This window comes from Conger conger, chromosome 9, assembly GCF_963514075.1.
Source record: "Conger conger chromosome 9, fConCon1.1, whole genome shotgun sequence".
Lineage (NCBI taxonomy): Eukaryota > Metazoa > Chordata > Actinopteri > Anguilliformes > Congridae > Conger > Conger conger.
Genome location: NC_083768.1, coordinates 28,925,972 through 28,944,668, shown reverse-complemented (window position 1 = coordinate 28,944,668; position 18,697 = coordinate 28,925,972). Strand labels below are relative to the sequence as shown.

Below are 18,697 nucleotides of genomic sequence, written 5' to 3'. Positions count from 1 at the left end.
GGCATTATTGATTTATTGAGTGCTCCTGGAGGTTCTATATGTTAAAAAATAATGTATGCCCAAACATCTCCCTCATTGTCTAATGCATTCACAAGTACTAGACACAAGTCAGCTTGGAAATAGTTAATGCATCACACAAATAACATGATCACGTGTTGTTTGAACAGTGATGTACTGTTGGAATGGATGGGGGAGGAGTGATATTGCTGATAAATTCAGAGAAAATCTGTGATGGGTAAATGACAGACTGCAACAAGATGGGGGGACTTTTGCTGCCTGTTCTGATTGCCCTGGTGGCATCTGTGATCGGGGGGCTCTACCTCCTGGGGGCCTTCCGCAAAAGGCAGCCTGGAGAGCCACCGCTTGACAAAGGGTCCATACCTTGGCTGGGTCACATCCTGGAGTTTCGGAATGACACCGCTCGGTTCCTCCAGAGGATGAAAGAGAAGCATGGGGACATTTTCACGGTGCAGCTAGCTGGCTTCTACTTCACCTTCGTCATGGATCCGATGTCCTTCGGCAGCATAATGAAAGAGGCCCGGACCAAGCTTGATTTATCAAAGTTTGCAGAGCATCTGGTGAAAAGAGTGTTTGGCTACCATCCAGCTCATAATGAGCGCAAAGACCTGGAAAAGGCCAACACCAAAAACCTGATGGGTGATGGCCTGGTGGTCATGACCCAGTCAATGATGAACAACCTACAGAACCTGATGTTGCACAGCATTGGCTCCGCGACAGAGCAGGGCATCTGGAAAGAGGACGGGTTTTTCCACTACAGCTACAATATCGTCTTCCGGGCAGGTTACTTGGCCCTGTTCGGTAATGAGACAGCCAAGACATATGGCACCTTGGAGAAAGCTCGGGAAGTTGACCTCTTGGAGTCCAACAAGCTCTTTTATGAATTCAGGAAGTATGACAACCTATTTCCCAGTCTCGCATATGGAGTCCTGCGCCCCAGGGAAAAGATGGAGGTGGAGAGGCAGAAGAGGCTGTTCTGGAGAATGCTTTCAATGCGTAATCTGGCCGAGAAGGAGAACATCAGCGGCTGGGTTCTGGACCAGGAGGTGTCGAGGAGAGAGAATGGGATGGAGGAGTCAATGCGGGACCGGCACATGTTCCTGCTCCTCTGGGCGTCCCAGGGGAACACGGGACCCTCCGCTTTCTGGCTGCTCCTCTACCTCATGAAGCACCCTGAAGCAATGAAGGCCATCCGGGAGGAGGTGGAAGGACTGCTAAAGGAGACGGGACAGGAGGTGAAGCGTGGAGGGGTGCTCATCGAGCTCACTTATGACATGCTGCTTAGGACACCCATCCTGGACAGCGCAGTGGATGAAACCCTCAGGCTCACGACCGCCCCTGTTCTCACCCGGGCTGTGCTGCAAGACATGTCACTGAAGATGGCCAACGGGATAGAGTACACAATTCGCCAGGGTGACAGGGTGGCTCTCTTCCCTTACACTGCTGTCCAGACAAACCCTGAGGTCCATCCTGACCCACTCACCTTCAAGTATGACCGATTCCTCACACCAGAGGGCACCAAAAAGACAGATTTCTACAAGAACGGGAAGAGGCTGAGGTACTACAACATGCCCTGGGGTGGTGGGACCACCATGTGCCCAGGCCGCTTCTTCGCCATCAATGAGCTGAAGCAGTTTGTTTTCCTCATGCTCACATATTTTGACTTTGAGCTGAAGAACCCTGATGAAGAGATCCCTGCCATTGACACCAAGCGATGGGGGTTTGGCGCTATGCATCCAGTCAGGGACATTCAGTTCAGATACAGACTACGTTTCTAAATCGCCCTAAACATGATGCAGGATATGCTATGGAATCAAGCTTGGTATGATTCTACTGACTATTCTTAACACATTTTTATAGCTGATAACTTCAGAGCTATAACTGATCTCTGTAATTGTTAATTTCAAGTAACAGGAAAAAAATGCTTTGTTTGGCAGATGTTGACTTATAATATTCAAAACAAGTTCACACTGTTAATTTCTGTATGCTCTCAAGGATGAACAAAATTAGTAATTTTTCTATAATTATTCCTACCCACATTTGCGAACATAAAGAGTTAGTGTGTTTTTAAAGAAATTCTGAAGTTCGTAAGCAGAATATACATCTCACCTACTTTTCTGTGTGATCAAGTCACTGCAGAATAAATAAACAAAGTCGTTTTTTAACCAAATGAATGGTGCTCATGTTGTTATTTATTTATCAAAAATAATATGAACAAAATGAGTAATACATAGCGGGTAGTACATTACATTTCATTACATTATTGGCATTTGGCAGACGCTCTTATCCAGAGCGACGTACAACAAAGTGCATACCCATAACCAGGGATAAGTTCGCTGAAAGACCCTAGAGGGAAGTACAATTTCAACTGCTACCTGTACAACAAAGATAAGGACAAGGGCCTTTTTTTTTTTTTTTTTTTTTTTGAACAAACAAACAAACAGCAAAAGTGACCAAAGTTAACTATCCAAACACTGCTTACCTAGCCAACTAAAAATACCGATACACAAAGCAAGTCACAGAGACAACAATTAAGGTTCACAGGGAAGTAGGGAGGGATGGGGAGAGGTGCTGCTTGAAGAGGTGTGTCTTCAGCTTGCGCTTGAAGGTGGGGTACATATGCCCTTTCACATTTGTGAGGTAACCGTATTCAGTAGGAGTTTTATTTAATCAGTAAGGCAGACTGACTTCAAATGCTTTTAATAATTAAACCTTTGCCTCTGGTGGCGGTGTCATAAACTTCCCACCAATTCCAGTGGGAAATTTCTTCTCATGTGACATTGTGACATCACTGTGTCTGACCCCTCTATTGTTTTTAAATATTTTATTAATATGAAGATTATTTTTCTATACATAAAAACATAAATAACCCACAGTTTTGATCTCCTGGGATTTTCACGCACAACAGTTTCTAGAGTTTGCAGAGAATGGTGTGATAAACAAATAAACATCCAGTGGGCAGCAGTTCTGCAGGCAGAAATGCCTTGTTAATGAGAGTGGTCCGAGGAGAATGGCCAGACTGTTCAAAGCTGACAGGAAGGTGACAGTAATGCAAATATCCACACATTATGGCAGTGGTATGCAGAAGAGCATCTCTGAACACACAACACGTCAAACCTCTAAGTGGATAGGCTACAGCAGCAGAAGACTTAATCATTCTAAAAAAAAAGTTTCTTAAAAATAAAGTGCTCACTGAGTGTACATACAAATATTAAGGTGAATACCCTCTGACCCCATGTATACTCAGATAATTAACCCTTGTGCGGCGGACAAATTTCTGTTACTCAGGACCTTTTTGCGGGTCTGGTGGACCCATACCATTATTGGGGTCTTAAAACAATACAGTCATAACAATTTATGTAAAAATACTTCACAGATGTTGACCTTATCTTAATTACAAGCAATATAGACCATAACATATAGCATATATGGTTAATATGTGCCATTTACCCCTGCTAAATCACATTCATTAGTATTCGTTTTTTGTGATGAAATGTGATTTTGGTCAAACAAATCAATAATAATCAAAACTGGGAGGAATAAATCATGTTTATCTTCAACAAATATAAAGGAGAGAAGGCTGTCTTCGATATTGGTGTTTATTGATTTAAATAAAATTGAAATTAGGATACAGAACACAAATTTAACAATGAATACATGCCCACAATAAGGCGCAAAACAGCAAAGCTTTTTGGGGCCCAGCCACAAGGAGGGGGCAAATGCAGTCCAGTCATAAAAAACTGGAGGGTCCTTTCACTGGACTTTTGTTCAGAGACCCAGTCATTACTCAAACGGCCCTGATTGAACACAATATCTACATTTATGTTCAGAGAATATTACTGACATAACATTGTGCAGGTTCCTGCCAGACATAGTGTAGGTTCACGCACACAAAGACGAGAAAGAGTCTGTGAAATTGTGGGAACAGACAGGTTCTCGTGATTGAAACAATGTTGCAACCTTGTCTGCAACACACCAGACCTACTCTCCTGCACTCTTTGCCCTCTGTAGTGTGGAAAACTACACACACACACACACACACACTCAATCTATGAAACATGCCGCAAATCTAAAGGAGAAAGTAAACACGCACGCAGGCAAGCATGCATGCATGCACGCACGCACACACACAAACACACACACACACACACAATAGTCCAAGGTAGGAGGAAGACCAGATAAAGGTACACAGCAAACCTTATACTTATAAAACATATAAACCTCATACTTATAACCTTCGGGTCCAGTGGACCCCAATAGCCTGTATGTAATGTAAATGTGTAGGGGGGTGCACAGTGTGTACTCAATGAAAATGAGTTAATTTACATGTTCTTCACAGAAAATGAGCCAAGGGTTATGAGGTTGAAAAAATATTTGTTGTACCATTTTTATTTTAGTAAACATTGAAAACGGGTCCCACAGACCCAAACCTCTTTAGAGGGTTAAGATATATCTTCATACAGTCACATAATAAGCTTGACACATTATTATTTTATCGGGTTTTTTCTTCTTACCTTTCCTGCCTCTAGTCCCCTAATGATCAATTTTGCCCATTGGTCAATATCTCAAAAACCAAATCAATTTAACCAGTCCCAACCTATGCATAGTAGCCGACTGTAGGACACAACATGATAGGATATAAAAAAAACTTGATGCACAAGTTATGTTATTTCAGCCAGTAGAATATAATAAACATTATTTTAGCCACAATTACCGCTGGTGACTCATTTGGCTGTTAGCTTTTTTCCACTTGTAGTAATCCAAAGATGAATACACTAGGCATGCTGGCTTCCACTGCCTCTTCCCAGCATGGTGGAAGAAGAAATATTGCCCCAGGCACTGACTATGTGGCAGATTGATGAATGCTGAATCAGTGGCCCGGGTTATTTACTTTCAGACTCTGAAATGGTCAAAATGATTCAAAATGGACATTCATTTTCCAGCTAACTTGAATTCAGGTCTGCAGTTCTAATAGGTTTCCTTTATCTATTAAGTGAACTGTGATAGACAAATTGTGAAATGTTGGAATACAGAAATAAGAAAGATTTCCATTGAATTCCATCCATGGTACATGAAAATCTTCACACTTGAATATAAACGCAACACTGCAGTCTTAGACACAGACTCCCTGGCAGGTGTGTCACACACAGAATCAATATTTGAGTTCAATATTTGATCATTATGTCCAAAGTTCATTATGATAAGATCCTAAAGAAACTTGCCGCTACTATGCACTTTCAATGTACAGTAACAAAGAAAAAACACTTTCATTTATAAACACCACTACCTGAGAGATGGTGGATCTGAGACTGACTGGTAAGGATGAAAAAATTTAACCAAGCTCAGAAGTGGGTGTTTCAGGTGTTGACTTGATGGAGGAGCAAGAAGCAAGAATAACCCGAACAGAAAGCTATGTGATGGTACAAAAATCCTCGACCAAGACAAATAAAATTTGATTGGAAAAAAATATATATGAACCTATGAATTGACATTTGAAACATTTTCATTATTAATTAAATTGAAGTAATTTGCATCATATGGATCTCTGAGGTGCTGGTGTGAAATTCATTTGAAAAATAAATATCAATTAAATGTAAAGTTCTCACTGATATGTTTACGGATTGAGTAACAACACGACAGACAAGTAACAGGGTACACATACCCACATAGTATTTTTAAATGTTACTAAAATCATTTGAGTGAATTGAAAACACATTATTAGTACTACATAGGATGACTTACATTACATTTGAAATGTGAAATTTGTTTAAAAATACCTTGGCAATTAATTTATTTCTTCATGCTGGCAATGCATTGTAAAGCAACTTTGAATTTCAAAATGTAGCATGACCTTGAACCCAAATTAACTATAAATTAAACTGATATCATCACTAAATATTATCTCTGTTGCAATAGTTACGGCAAAATCATATGTCCTTCATATCAGTTCTTCTGTACCTGATAACTTCCAAACCAGCTACTTGTCCTCAGTATGTATGAAAATGATATTTCTCCTGTTACTGATTAACCATTTGTACAAAAAAATGTTTTAATCATTTCTTGCCATCATTTTTTTCAGTTCGGCAGCAAAGATTTATATTAGGGCATTATCGATTTATTGAGTGCTCCTGGAGGTTCTATCTGTAAAAAAATAATGTTTAAAATAAATATCAATTAAATGTAAAGTTCTCACTGATATGTTTATGGATTGAGTAACAACATGACAGACAAGTAACAGGGTACACATACCCACATAGTATTTTTAAATGTTACTAAAATTATTTGAGTGAATTGAAAACACATTAATAGACAAGAGAGGATGGCTTACATTACATTAGGAATCCATTGGACATGTGGAGTTTGTTTAAAAATACCTTGGCAATTAATGTATTTCTTCATGCTGGAAATGCTTGTAAAGCAACTTTGAATTTCAATGTAATATAAATGAAAAATGTAGCATGTCCTTGAACCCAAATTACTTCAATCAGTGATGTTAACAAATTGAGGACTAGATTTGTTTTTCAAGGACAGGCTATCACATTTATATCAATGAAATGATACCTGATACCTGATAACTGATATCGTCACGAAATCTTTGGTTGCAATAGTTATTGCAAAATCATATGTCCTTCATGTCAGTTCTTCTGTACCTGATAACTTCCAAACCAGCTACTTGTACTCAGTCTGTATGAAATTATCTTTCTCCTGTTACTGATTAACCATTTGTACAAAAAACTGTTTTAACCATTTCTTGCCATCATTTTTTTCAGTTTGGCAACAAAGATTTATATTAGGGCATTATTGATTTATTGAGTGCTCCTGGAGGTTCTATATGTTAAAAAAATAATGTATGCCCAAACATCACCCTCATTGTCTAATGCATTCACAAGTACTGGACACAAGTCAGCTTGGAAATAGTTAATTCATCACACAAATAACATTATCACGTGTTGTTTGAACAGTGATGTACTGTTGGAATGGATGGGGGAGGAGTGATATTGCTGATAAATTCATAGAAAATCTGTGATGGGTAAATGACAGACTGCAACAAGATGGGGGGACTTTTGCTGCCTGTTCTGATTGCCCTGGTGGCATCTGTGATCGGGGGGCTCTACCTCCTGGGGGCCTTCCGCAAAAGGCAGCCCGGAGAGCCACCACTGGACAAAGGGTCCATACCTTGGCTGGGTCACATCCTGGAGTTTCGCAATGACACCGCCCGGTTCCTCCAGAGGATGAAAGAGAAGCATGGGGACATTTTCACGGTGCAGCTAGCCGGCTTCTACTTTACCTTCGTCATGGATCCGATTTCCTTCGGCAGCATAATGAAAGAGGCCCGGACCAAGCTTGATTTCGCAAAGTTTGCAGAGCATCTGGTGAAAAGAGTGTTTGGCTACCATCCCACTGCATATGACCGCAAAGACCTGGAAAAGGCCAACACCAAACACCTGATGGGTGATGGCCTGGTGGTCATGACCCAGTCAATGATGAACAACCTACAGAACCTGATGTTGCACAGCATTGGCTCTGCGACAGAGCAGGGCATCTGGAAAGAGGACGGGTTTTTCCACTACAGCTACAATATCGTCTTCCGGGCAGGTTACTTGGCCCTGTTCGGTAATGAGACAGCCAAGACATATGGCACCTTGGAGAAAGCTCGGGAAGTTGACCTCTTGGAGTCCAACAAGCTCTTTCACAAATTCAGGAAGTATGACAAACTATTTCCCAGTCTCGCATATGGAGTCCTGCGCCCCAGGGAAAAGATGGAGGTGGAGAGGCTGAAGAGGCTGTTCTGGAGCATGCTTTCAATGCGTAATCTGGCCGAGAAGGAGAACATCAGCGGCTGGGTTCTGGACCAGGAGGTGTCGAGGAGAGAGAATGGGATGGAGGAGTCAATGCGGGAACGGCACATGTTCCTGCTCCTCTGGGCGTCCCAGGGGAACACGGGACCATCCGCTTTCTGGCTGCTCCTCTACCTCATGAAGCACCCTGAAGCAATGAAGGCCATCCGGGAGGAGGTGGAAGGACTGCTAAAGGAGACGGGACAGGAGGTGAAGCGAGGAGGGGTGCTCATCGAGCTCACTCGTGACATGCTGCTTAGGACACCCATCCTGGACAGCGCAGTGGATGAAACCCTCAGGCTCACGACCGCCCCTGTTCTCACCCGGGCTGTGCTGCAAGACATGTCACTGAAGATGGCCAACGGGATAGAGTACACAATTCGCCAGGGTGACAGGGTGGCTCTCTTCCCCTACACTGCTGTCCAGACAAACCCTGAGGTCCATCCTGACCCACTCACCTTCAAGTATGACCGATTCCTCACACCAGAGGGCACCAAAAAGACAGATTTCTACAAGAACGGGAAGAGGCTGAGGTACTACAACATGCCCTGGGGTGGCGGGGTCACCATGTGCCCAGGCCGCTTCTTCGCCATCAATGAGCTGAAGCAGTTTGTTTTCCTCATGCTCACATATTTTGACTTTGAGCTGAAGAACCCTGATGAAGAGATCCCTGCCATTGACACCAAGCGATGGGGGTTTGGCGCTATGCAGCCAGTCAAGGACATTCAGTTCAGATACAGACTACGTTTCTAAATTGCCCTAAACACGATGCAGGATATGCAACAGAATCAAGCTTGGTATGATTCTCTTAACTATTCTTAACACATTTTTATAGCATGTTTTATTTTTACTTAGTACTTACAATTTCAAGCAACTCAAAAATATGTCTGACTCTGTAGTATATCGCTTTTGTAAGGGTAATTTTCTCAATTGATTCTTAATTGACAATGTGTGTTAACATAAAGACAATCACGTGATTAAAAATAACCTTTTATTATAATCTTTATTACAAATTATACTATGTATGCTGAATTAAGTGCTTACTAGGAGTCTTTTTCTGTCTCTCACACCCCAGCAGACAGACCGCCTGTGAGATTAATGTCTCTGCTTCTCCTAGAAGGGGGTAGCTAGCACATTCCAGTCTTACGGCAAGGTCAACAAGGTGTTTATCTGGAGACGAAAGAATAATAATCCTAGGTTGTCAGCATCATGTCTTCCTTGTTTTTGTCTCCTCCCTTGCAGAAAAGTGTGTATAAGAGTTTTACTATGTCCGATTGAAATCAGAGAGCCGGTAAGCTCTCTTACTTTCTGTTATTTATTTGGAAATAAATGAGAAAATGAAACTTAAGTATATTGTTGTTTTACTGTGGATCTGTTTCATCAGACGATGCTCACCTGTGATATATAAGGAGGGCAATTTCCCTAACTCTTTAGTTTGCTATGTTTTAGCTGTATATCATATTTTAGGAGAAAGTTTGGCGGATGTTGACTTACAGCATTCAAGTTATTCACGGGTTAAAATACATTGTAATCTTTCTATGAAGACACATTGTAAGACATCCTACCAACATTTCTGAAAATAAAGATGGAAAAAGAGTAAGTGTGTTTTTAAAGAAAATCTGAAGTTCATAAGGGGAACATACATCAAACCAACTTTTCTGTGTGATCACGTCACTGCAGAATAAATTTCAGATTTGTGAGGTAACCATATTCAGTAGGACTTTTATTTCATCAGTAAGGCATACTGACTTCAATAACTTTTAATAATTAATCCCTGTGTTGTCTTAATATTCTTTATACTCCCCTTGTCCTAAGGGTCAAAAATGACTAAACCCTTTAAATAAAGCAGCTTAATTGAAGTTCTTTTTAAAATCTATTTTGCATGACGAAGCAACCTGTCACTCTGTGAAAAAATATCATTTTGGGGGTTTTCTCAGCTGTTAAACATGGTGGCGGGTCATTTTTTACCCTTAAGACAACACAAGGGTTAAACATTTACATACTCACTATCAGTGAGCGGGTGAGGTTGCCTTCCTCTGGTGGCGGTGTCATCAACTTCCCACCAATTAGTTTTTTGTTGCCATAAAGTTTACAACTTCCCACAACGTCCATTGAGACATCTTTTAGTCAGCAGGAATAATCATACAAACCCCCAGATATTGTTCTCTTCGCCCCCCTTAATCACTCCCTCCCTCTCACATTTCCCTCCAGTCTCAGTTTCAGTGTGACTGGTGCAATCGTCTCATTTCTGATAGTTTCAGCGTGACTGCTGCAATCGTCTAATTTCTGATAGTTTCAGTGTGACTGCTGCAATCATCTAGTCACAGTTATTATATCCATTATGGTGAAATTGAGAGGTAAGAAAGGGAAATGGAAGAGAAGAGAAAGAAATAAAGAGATAAGAGAGGAATGGAGAAAGAGAAGCACACTGCTTTTGTATATCAAGGCTCATCAGAATCACATGACATTGTCTCGGTAAGCTAAACCAGTTTCAGTTCTTATCAGCAAAATATTTTAAAATACCATTGAATGTATCCAGCCCTGAGCACATCGACAACATGCTAAGCCTGCGGAGCTAGTTTGGGCGGACAACTCGAGATGCCGCGCCCCCTCACATGATGCTTTCGTCAATGGGACGGGCAACCTTACCAACCTTTTGTATACTCTGCCATGCTCTGCTGCCTGCTAGCTGCTGACGCATGTGGCCTGATGCAATAATACAAAGCTGTCCTGCTGCCTGGTTCATTCCACAAGCTAAAGCCATTATGCCGCCTGGCTCTTTCTGCTGCACTGCTTGTTTTGGAATGCTGCCTTTGCCCATATTACATGCTATTGCCACTTTCGCTAGCTGCTTTTGCTATAATTATCCTGTTATTCCTAATTCATGCCTTCAAAGATTTTTGCACTCCAACCACCATCCATCCGAGAGCTCTGCTTCTCAGGATACCCATGAAGTTTGTAGGCGCTTTTCAACAGGGAGTGATGAGAGGCCAATGCCAAAGTTTGCATTAAACCTCAATAAATACATTACATTATTGGCATTTGGCAGACGTTCTTATCCAGAGCGATGTAAAGTTGATTAGACGAAGCAGGAGACAATCCTCCCCTGGAGCAATGCAGGGTTAAGGGCCCAATGGCTTTGCAGATCTTATTGTGCCTACACCGGGATTAGAACCACCGACCTTGCTTGTCCCAGTCATTTACCTTAACCACTACGCTACAGGCCGCCCCATGCGTTATAGCTTAATTAATTGCGAGTTGTCTGACTTAAATATATTTAACACATTCAATATATTTAAATGTAGTATTACATTGTGTCTGTTTACAACTTCACAATGTCCATTGAGACATCTTATAGTACGCAGGAGTAATCATACAGGCCCCCCTTAATCACTCTCTCCCTTGTACATTTCCCTCTGGTCTCAGTCCCTGAAATGATGCATAAAGCATGATGTTAAAGTAGTAGTAAAGTAGTGTGTTTATGTTAATAATGGTGTTGCTTTTTAGTTTATAGTATTTTTGAATATATTCATCAAGGGTACCAAAAATTCTGGATCTGATTGTATGTTCATATATGGCCATATATCAGAATTCTATATAGGTTAGCCCCCATTACCGGTTCAATCAAATCAATTGGAATCAGTATAATCTGTATTGTGCTTTTTACAGAGAGTTGACAGGAAGACACTTTAAAGAGTAACAGAATAAAAATGAGATAAAAACCAGACCTGAACCCCCAAAATCAAGCAAGGGAGGTAACGTTAAAACTAACCCTGGTCCAGTGGCAGTCTCACCGACCGAACCCACATCTCTCTCATTAATGCATCTATGCAAGCCATTTGTTGACAAGGGCCTACATTTCTTACATCTTAATGTTAGGAGCCTGCTGCCAAAGATTGATGAGATCCGAGCACTAGCTGCTTCAGCCAAAGTGGGCATTTTCTGTCTGTCAGAGACATGGCTAGATGCCAGCATCAGTGATTCTGAAATTTGTATTGACAACTACTCCCTTATCAGAAAGGACCGCAATCGGTGCGGGGGTGGTGTGTGCGCTTTTATCAGAGCCGACCTTGATTTTAATGTAAGGCAGGACCTAGATATCTGCTCAGCTGAAATTTTAATGTTTGATATCTGCCTTCCCAAAACCAAACCCATTCTGTGTGGCATATGTTATCGCCCTCCGCAGCAAAACACCTTCTACGACTTGCTTGAACAGGTCTTATTGAAATGTCAGGATTTGCTAAAAACAGAATGCATTTTGATGGGTGATTTTAACACAGATGTTGCCAACAAATCCTGTCCCACTTTCAGTGGCCTGGACAGATGTAGCAGGATTTTTGGTTTCACTCAACTGATCTGTGAACCTACCAGAATCTGTGGTACAACTAGCAGTATTATTGACCTGATTTTAGTATCTGATGCTAAGTCCATTTCTCAGAGTGGTGTGTTAATTTATGGGATTAGCGACCATTTCCTCACTTTTTGTTTGAGGAGAGCTCATCGCATTACTTTTAACTGTCATAAATCCATCTCAGCTAGATCCCTCAAGCGATACTCTGTGGCCAGGCTCATAGAGGAGACTCAGATGTTAGATTGGGCATCTGTGTTAGACTCGGATAACGTTAACCAGGCTTGGGGTAACTTCAAAAGGCTATTTTCCTCTGCCATTGATAGTGTAGCCCCAGCCAGAACAGTCAGAATTAAGCAGAGATCAAATCCGTGGTTCACACAGGAGATCCTTGAAGCCATTGGCGCCAGAGAAAATGCCCTCTCTCTGTTTAAAAAGTCAGGCAATCAAGTTGACCTCCTGTTGTTCAGAGGTCTTAGAAACGCTGTCCAGTCTAAAGTCAGAGAAGCTAAATCAAACTATTTTTCTGATCAGATCAGAGAAAATAAAGACGATCCTCAAACTCTCTGGAAAACGCTTAAAAATCTGGGCTGCACTTCAAAACCCCGTAAAGACTCAAGTCTCTGTATTTCCTTAGACATCGATGGTGAAAAAATCACAAATAAGAACCAGATTGCCAACCATTTTAATTCCTTCTTTACCTCCATTGCTAAGAAACTAGTGGACTGTCTACCGGCAGGCCCTGCGATCTTTGGCAAGAGCCATCTCCTTGACTTCTATGCTCGTTTGGGGGCTTCTCCAAACAGCTTTTCGTTCAAACCGGTTTCAGTGGCAACAATTGTCAACCTGTTAAAGAGCCTTAAATGTGCTAAAGCCACCGGTTTAGACAATATTTCTGCCAGGTTTCTAAAAGACGCTGCAGACATTATAGCACCTTCTGTGACCCACATTGTTAATTTGTCCCTTGAGCATGGCATTGTTCCGCTCGATATGAAGCATGCCAAAACAATACCTCTCTTTAAAAAAGGTAATAAGTCAGACCCAGGTAATTATCGACCAATCTCTATTCTCAGCGTCACTTCTAAAGTTCTTGAGAAAGTAGTCCACGAGCAGCTTTATGATTTTATAAACGAGTCCAAACTTCTGTACACTTTTCAATCTGGTTTCAGGAAGTCCCATTCAACTGACTCCTGTCTTCTTCTCCTCACTGATTTTATTCGATCAGAGATGGATGCCGGTAAAATTTGTGGCTTGATTTTAATTGACCTTCAGAAGGCCTTTGACACAGTCGACCATAACCTGCTTTTTGACAAGCTTACGGCTCTTGGCCTGAGCTCCTTAGGCCTTAAATGGTTTGTCTCCTACCTGTCAGACAGGGACCAAAAGACTGAATGTCTCGGCCATCTTTCTAGACCACTGCCTGTGACGTGTGGGGTCCCACAAGGAAGTGTTCTAGGCCCTTTGCTGTTTTTAATATTTATAAACGATCTACAAGCTGCTTGTAATTCAAATTTGTTCCTTTACGCAGACGACTCAGCCATTTTGGCTTCCAATAAGAATGTGTCCAATCTTCAGGCCACTTTATCTGCAGAATTTGATAATATCAAGTCATGGCTCACTGATAACAAGCTGTCCCTCCACATGGCCAAAACTGAGTATATTTTATTTGGCTCTAAACCCAGGTTGAGCCGTTTATCATCACCTGATATTGTCCTTGGAGGCCAGATCTTCCCTGCTAAAAACTCAGTGAGCTATCTGGGTTGTATCTTGGACAGCAGCCTGGGTGGTGAAACCATGGCTCTCAAGACCATTAGTAAGGTCAATGGTAGAACCAAATTTTTAGCCAGAAAAGCTCCTTTCCTAGATGCAGCTAGCCTGTATTTGTTGGCTAGCTCTCTAGTTTTATGCTGTTTTGACTATGCCATCAGCTCGTGGTATGGAGGCCTGTCAAAAGCCCTCAAAGACAAACTTCAAGTTTCACAAAACAAACTAATTAGGCTAGTCCTGGGTCTATCTCCTAGAGACCATATAGGGAAAGAGCACTTTAAGCAGCTTGGCTGGCTCCCCATAGATGCCAGGGCAGTCCAGTTGCAGCTTAGCATGGTCCACAACATATGTAACAACAGGGCCCCCATGTATCTTAAGGATTATCTTAAGAGATGTGGTGACACTCATGATCACCATACAAGAGCCAGTGTTGCTGATCTTTGCCTGCCCAGGTTTAAAACCAACATGGGCAAAAACTCGTTCAGGTTTAGTGGAACTGTCAACTGGAACATGCTGCCCCTCGAGATCAAAAGTGTATCCAGTGTGCACTCCTTTAAGACCAAAGTAAAGTCCTGGCTCAGAGAAAATGTCTCTTAGTAACATGGTGTTTTAGTCTTATCTTCCTTTGTGCCTATTGTGCCTGTTCCTTGTTGTCTTGTTTGTCTGTCCTTGACCAAGGACCACAATGGAAACAAGTCTGTGACTTTATTGTGTTTTTATCCTTGATGAAGTTTGAGATGCATGTCCTCTGTTCCATGTATTCTTGGAACTATACATTGAATAAAATCAATCAATCAATCAATCAGGGAAAAAGTGGGCAGAAAAACACTCAAATAGTGGTGAATAAAAACTCCTGAGGAATTTCTTCCTGACCACTAACCACGCTATAGAGGGGGAGCCCATCCCACATTGGCCTGCCCTGTGTAAATTCAGGGTGGAATGGATGGTAACAGAAATATAATGAGGCATCTATCTCAGTCTACACTTTGTGCGGAAAAAACTATAAATCGATAAAGCCTTCTCTCAGACAAATAAATCACAGTCCAGACCGCCACATGTATATCAGTACAATAGTTTTCTTAACTGAGCAATGTGAAAGATCAAAGGTAATCCAGGGTTGAGGCCTTATGTGACTTCTGCATTCGACCCCCCGTAGCAGCAAGCCTGTGTGTGGCCGAGTAACAAAAAAGATGTATGAACAGCTACAGTATGTGTATCATACATTATATTTTGCTATGGTGATTGTGTAAGAAGGACAAATGCATTGCACCTGTCAGGGGTTTTACTACTGTCTGGGAGCTGATTTTACTGCAGGGACGTTATAGGGCGGCCTATAGCCTAGTGGTTAAGGTACATGACTGAGACCCGCAAGGTTGGTGGTTTGATCCCTGGTGTAGCCACAATAGACACAGCCGTTGGACCCTTGAGCAAGGCCCTTAACCCTGCATTGCTCCAAGGGAGGATTGTCTCCTGCTTAGTCTAATGAACTGTATGTCGCTCTGGATAAGAGCGTCTGTCAAATGCCATTAATGTAATGTAAATGTAATGTTATGATCCCTTTCCTGAGTTTGGTTTCGGGTTGCCGAGTGGGCGGTTATCTGGCAGCTCTCTCTCACTGATTATCATAATTTCTTTCAGTGGTGGGAGGTCTGAAACTTAATCAAGAACTTGGTTCGTTGTCATTTCTTTCTGTTTATTGTTTTTTGCTTCCTTTGAGCTGCTTAGGGTGAGTACTGGAGGCTTTCCTCAGCTTAGCTTCGGTTAGGTTTAGGTTGTTTTCTGTTTGCACTGACAAGAGATTATTCTCTCTTCCTTGTCTAACGAGTTCGCCCAGTTACTTTGGGTTGTTTTCAGTTGCCACTGCCAAGAGACTATTCTGTCTTATTTGTTTATTACGAGTTTTCTATTTGCGCTGCCGAGAGGTTATACTCTCTTTTTTCCTCCCCCGTTTCATTGGGGAGTTTTTATTTTGTCCCTTTGTTATCGTTTTCTTTATTAAATCTACTTTTAGTTTCCTGTTGTGTCGCTGTAGTACTGTAGGTTTTTTATCATTAAGTAGGCTATCTATCAGCAGAAGAGAGCCAACGCAAGTGCTCTGCTTAAATTGAGTTTAATATCACCATATGCATGTCTGATGCATTCCAAGTACTAGACACAGGTCAGCTGGGAAATAGTTCATCTGTTTTACACTTTGTTTTTATTACTTGTTCTTGGAACACTGACGTGGTGTTGGAATTCAAGGGGGAGGAGTGATATTGCTCATGAATACAGAGAAAGTCTGTGACAGTTAAATAACAAGATGGGACTTTTGCTGCCTGTTCTGATTGCCCTGGTGGCATCTGTGATCGGGGGGCTCTACCTCCTGGGGGCCTTCCGCAAAAGGCAGCCCGGAGAGCCACCGCTGGACAAAGGGTCCATACCATGGCTGGGTCACATCCTGGAGTTTCGGAATGACACCGCCCGGTTCCTCCAGAGGATGAAAGAGAAGCATGGGGACATTTTCACGGTGCAGCTAGCCGGCTTCTACTACACATTCATCATGGATCCGATGTCCTTCGGCAGCATAATGAAAGAGGCCCGGACCAAGCTTGATTTCACAAAGTTTGCAGAGCATCTGGTGAAAAGAGTGTTTGACTACTATCCCACTGCATATGACCGCAAAGACCTGGAAAAGGCCAACACCAAACACCTGATGGGTGATGGCCTGGTGGTCATGACCCAGTCAATGATGAACAACCTACAGAACCTGATGTTGCACAGCATTGGCTCCGCAACAGAGCAGGGCACCTGGAAAGAGGACGGGTTGTTCCACTACAGCTACAATATCGTCTTCCGGGCAGGTTACTTGGCCCTGTTCGGTAATGAGACAGCCAAGACATATGGCACCTTGGAGAAAGCTCGGGAAGTTGACCTCTTGGAGTCCAACAAGCTCTTTTACGAATTCAGGAAGTATGACAAACTATTTCCCAGTCTCGCATATGGAGTCCTGCGCCCCTGGGAAAAGATGGAGGTGGAGAGGCAGAAGAGGCTGTTCTGGAGAATGCTTTCAATGCGTAATCTGGCCGAGAAGGAGAACATCAGCGGCTGGGTTCTGGACCAGGAGGTGTCGAGGAGAGAGAATGGGATGGAGGAGTCAATGCGGGACCGGCACATGTTCCTGCTCCTCTGGGCGTCCCAGGGGAACACGGGACCATCCGCTTTCTGGCTGCTCCTCCACCTCATGAAGCACCCTGAAGCAATGAAGGCCATCCGGGAGGAGGTGGAAGGACTGCTAAAGGAGACGGGACAGGAGGTGAAGCGAGGAGGGGTGCTCATCGAGCTCACTCGTGACATGCTGCTTAGGACACCCATCCTGGACAGCGCAGTGGATGAAACCCTCAGGCTCACAACCGCCCCTGTTCTCACCCGGGCTGTGCTGCAAGACATGTCACTGAAGATGGCCAACGGGATAGAGTACACAATTCGCCAGGGTGACAGGGTGGCTCTCTTCCCCTACACTGCTGTCCAGACAAACCCTGAGGTCCATCCTGACCCACTCACCTTCAAGTATGACCGATTCCTCACACCAGAGGGCACCAAAAAGACAGATTTCTACAAGAACGGGAAAAGGTTGAGGTACTACAACATGCCCTGGGGTGGCGGGGTCACCATGTGCCCAGGCCGCTTCTTCGCCATCAATGAGCTGAAGCAGTTTGTTTTCCTCATGCTCACATATTTTGACTTTGAGCTGAAGAACCCTGATGAAGAGATCCCTGCCATTGACACCAAGCGATGGGGGTTTGGCTCTATGCAGCCAGTCAAGGACATTCAGTTCAGATACAGACTACATTTCTAAATTTCCCTAAACATGATGCAGGATATGCTATGAAATCAAGCTTGGTATGATTCTTGGTATTATTAACACATTTTTATAGCATGTTTTACTTTTACTCATTAACTGATCTCTGTAATAGTCAATTTCAAGTAATACAAAAAGATGTCAAAGTCTGAGTTGGGTCGCTTTTGGAATGGTAATTTTCTCAATTGATTCTTAATTGACAATGAGTGTAACATAAAGTCAATCACGTGATTAAAAATAACCTTTTATTATAATCTTTATTACAAATTAGACCATGTATGCTGAATTAAGTGCTTACTAGGAGTCTTTCTATGTCTCTCACACCCCAGCAGACAGCCTGTGAGATTAATGTCTGCTTCTTCTCGAAGGGGGTAGCTAGCACATTCCAGTCTTACAGCAAGGTCAACAAGGAGTTTATCTGGAGACTAAAGAATAATAATGCTAGGTTATCAGCATCATGTCTTCCTTGTTTTTGTCTCTGCCCTTGCGAAAAAGTGTTTATAAGAGTCTTACTATGTTTGATTCAAATCAGAGAGCCGGTAAGCTCTCTTACTTTCTGTTATTTCTTTGGAAATAAATAAGAAAGTGAAATTTAAGTATATTGTTGTTTTACTGTGGATCTGTTTCATCAGACGATGCTCACCTCTATTTACAACCACCTCCACTAATGGATGAAATTAATAAAATAATCAACACCAAAAAAATGATCTCCAAATTATACAAACTAATATCAACCACAGACCTAACAATATCCCTCCCCATACAAACCTGGGAAAAAGACTTATCACTCAGCTACAATTTAGACTTCTGGACTCAAATCTGTAGTAACACCTTCACGATGACCACCAATACTAACCTGCAACTAATACAATACAAGGTAATTCAAAG

The 18,697-nt window shown here is 42.3% G+C and overlaps 3 protein-coding genes across 3 annotated transcripts; all 3 read left to right on the top strand.

The window, feature by feature from the left end:
* Positions 1-225: 225 nt before the first annotated feature.
* Positions 226-2,188, top strand: LOC133137470 (5-beta-cholestane-3-alpha,7-alpha-diol 12-alpha-hydroxylase-like). Its single transcript, XM_061255770.1, has one exon. The coding sequence runs from the start codon at positions 240-242 to the stop codon at positions 1,794-1,796; it is 1,557 nt and encodes a 518-aa protein (XP_061111754.1). The 5' UTR covers positions 226-239; the 3' UTR covers positions 1,797-2,188.
* Positions 2,189-7,036: 4,848 nt separating this feature from the next.
* Positions 7,037-9,207, top strand: LOC133137278 (5-beta-cholestane-3-alpha,7-alpha-diol 12-alpha-hydroxylase-like). Its single transcript, XM_061255455.1, has one exon. The coding sequence runs from the start codon at positions 7,053-7,055 to the stop codon at positions 8,607-8,609; it is 1,557 nt and encodes a 518-aa protein (XP_061111439.1). The 5' UTR covers positions 7,037-7,052; the 3' UTR covers positions 8,610-9,207.
* A 6,460-nt stretch (positions 9,208-15,667) lies between these two features.
* Positions 15,668-18,405, top strand: LOC133137081 (5-beta-cholestane-3-alpha,7-alpha-diol 12-alpha-hydroxylase-like). The gene has a single exon (XM_061255106.1). It carries the CDS (start codon positions 16,271-16,273, stop codon positions 17,804-17,806), a length of 1,536 nt encoding a protein of 511 aa, XP_061111090.1. The 5' UTR covers positions 15,668-16,270; the 3' UTR covers positions 17,807-18,405.
* Positions 18,406-18,697: the final 292 nt, after the last annotated feature.

Excerpts from the sequence above, each read along its gene's own strand:
- LOC133137470 (XM_061255770.1), top strand. The coding sequence starts at position 240 with ATGACAGACTGCAACAAGATGGGGGGACTTTTGCTGCCTGTTCTGATT.
- LOC133137081 (XM_061255106.1), top strand. The coding sequence starts at position 16,271 with ATGGGACTTTTGCTGCCTGTTCTGATTGCCCTGGTGGCATCTGTGATC.
- LOC133137278 (XM_061255455.1), top strand. The coding sequence starts at position 7,053 with ATGACAGACTGCAACAAGATGGGGGGACTTTTGCTGCCTGTTCTGATT.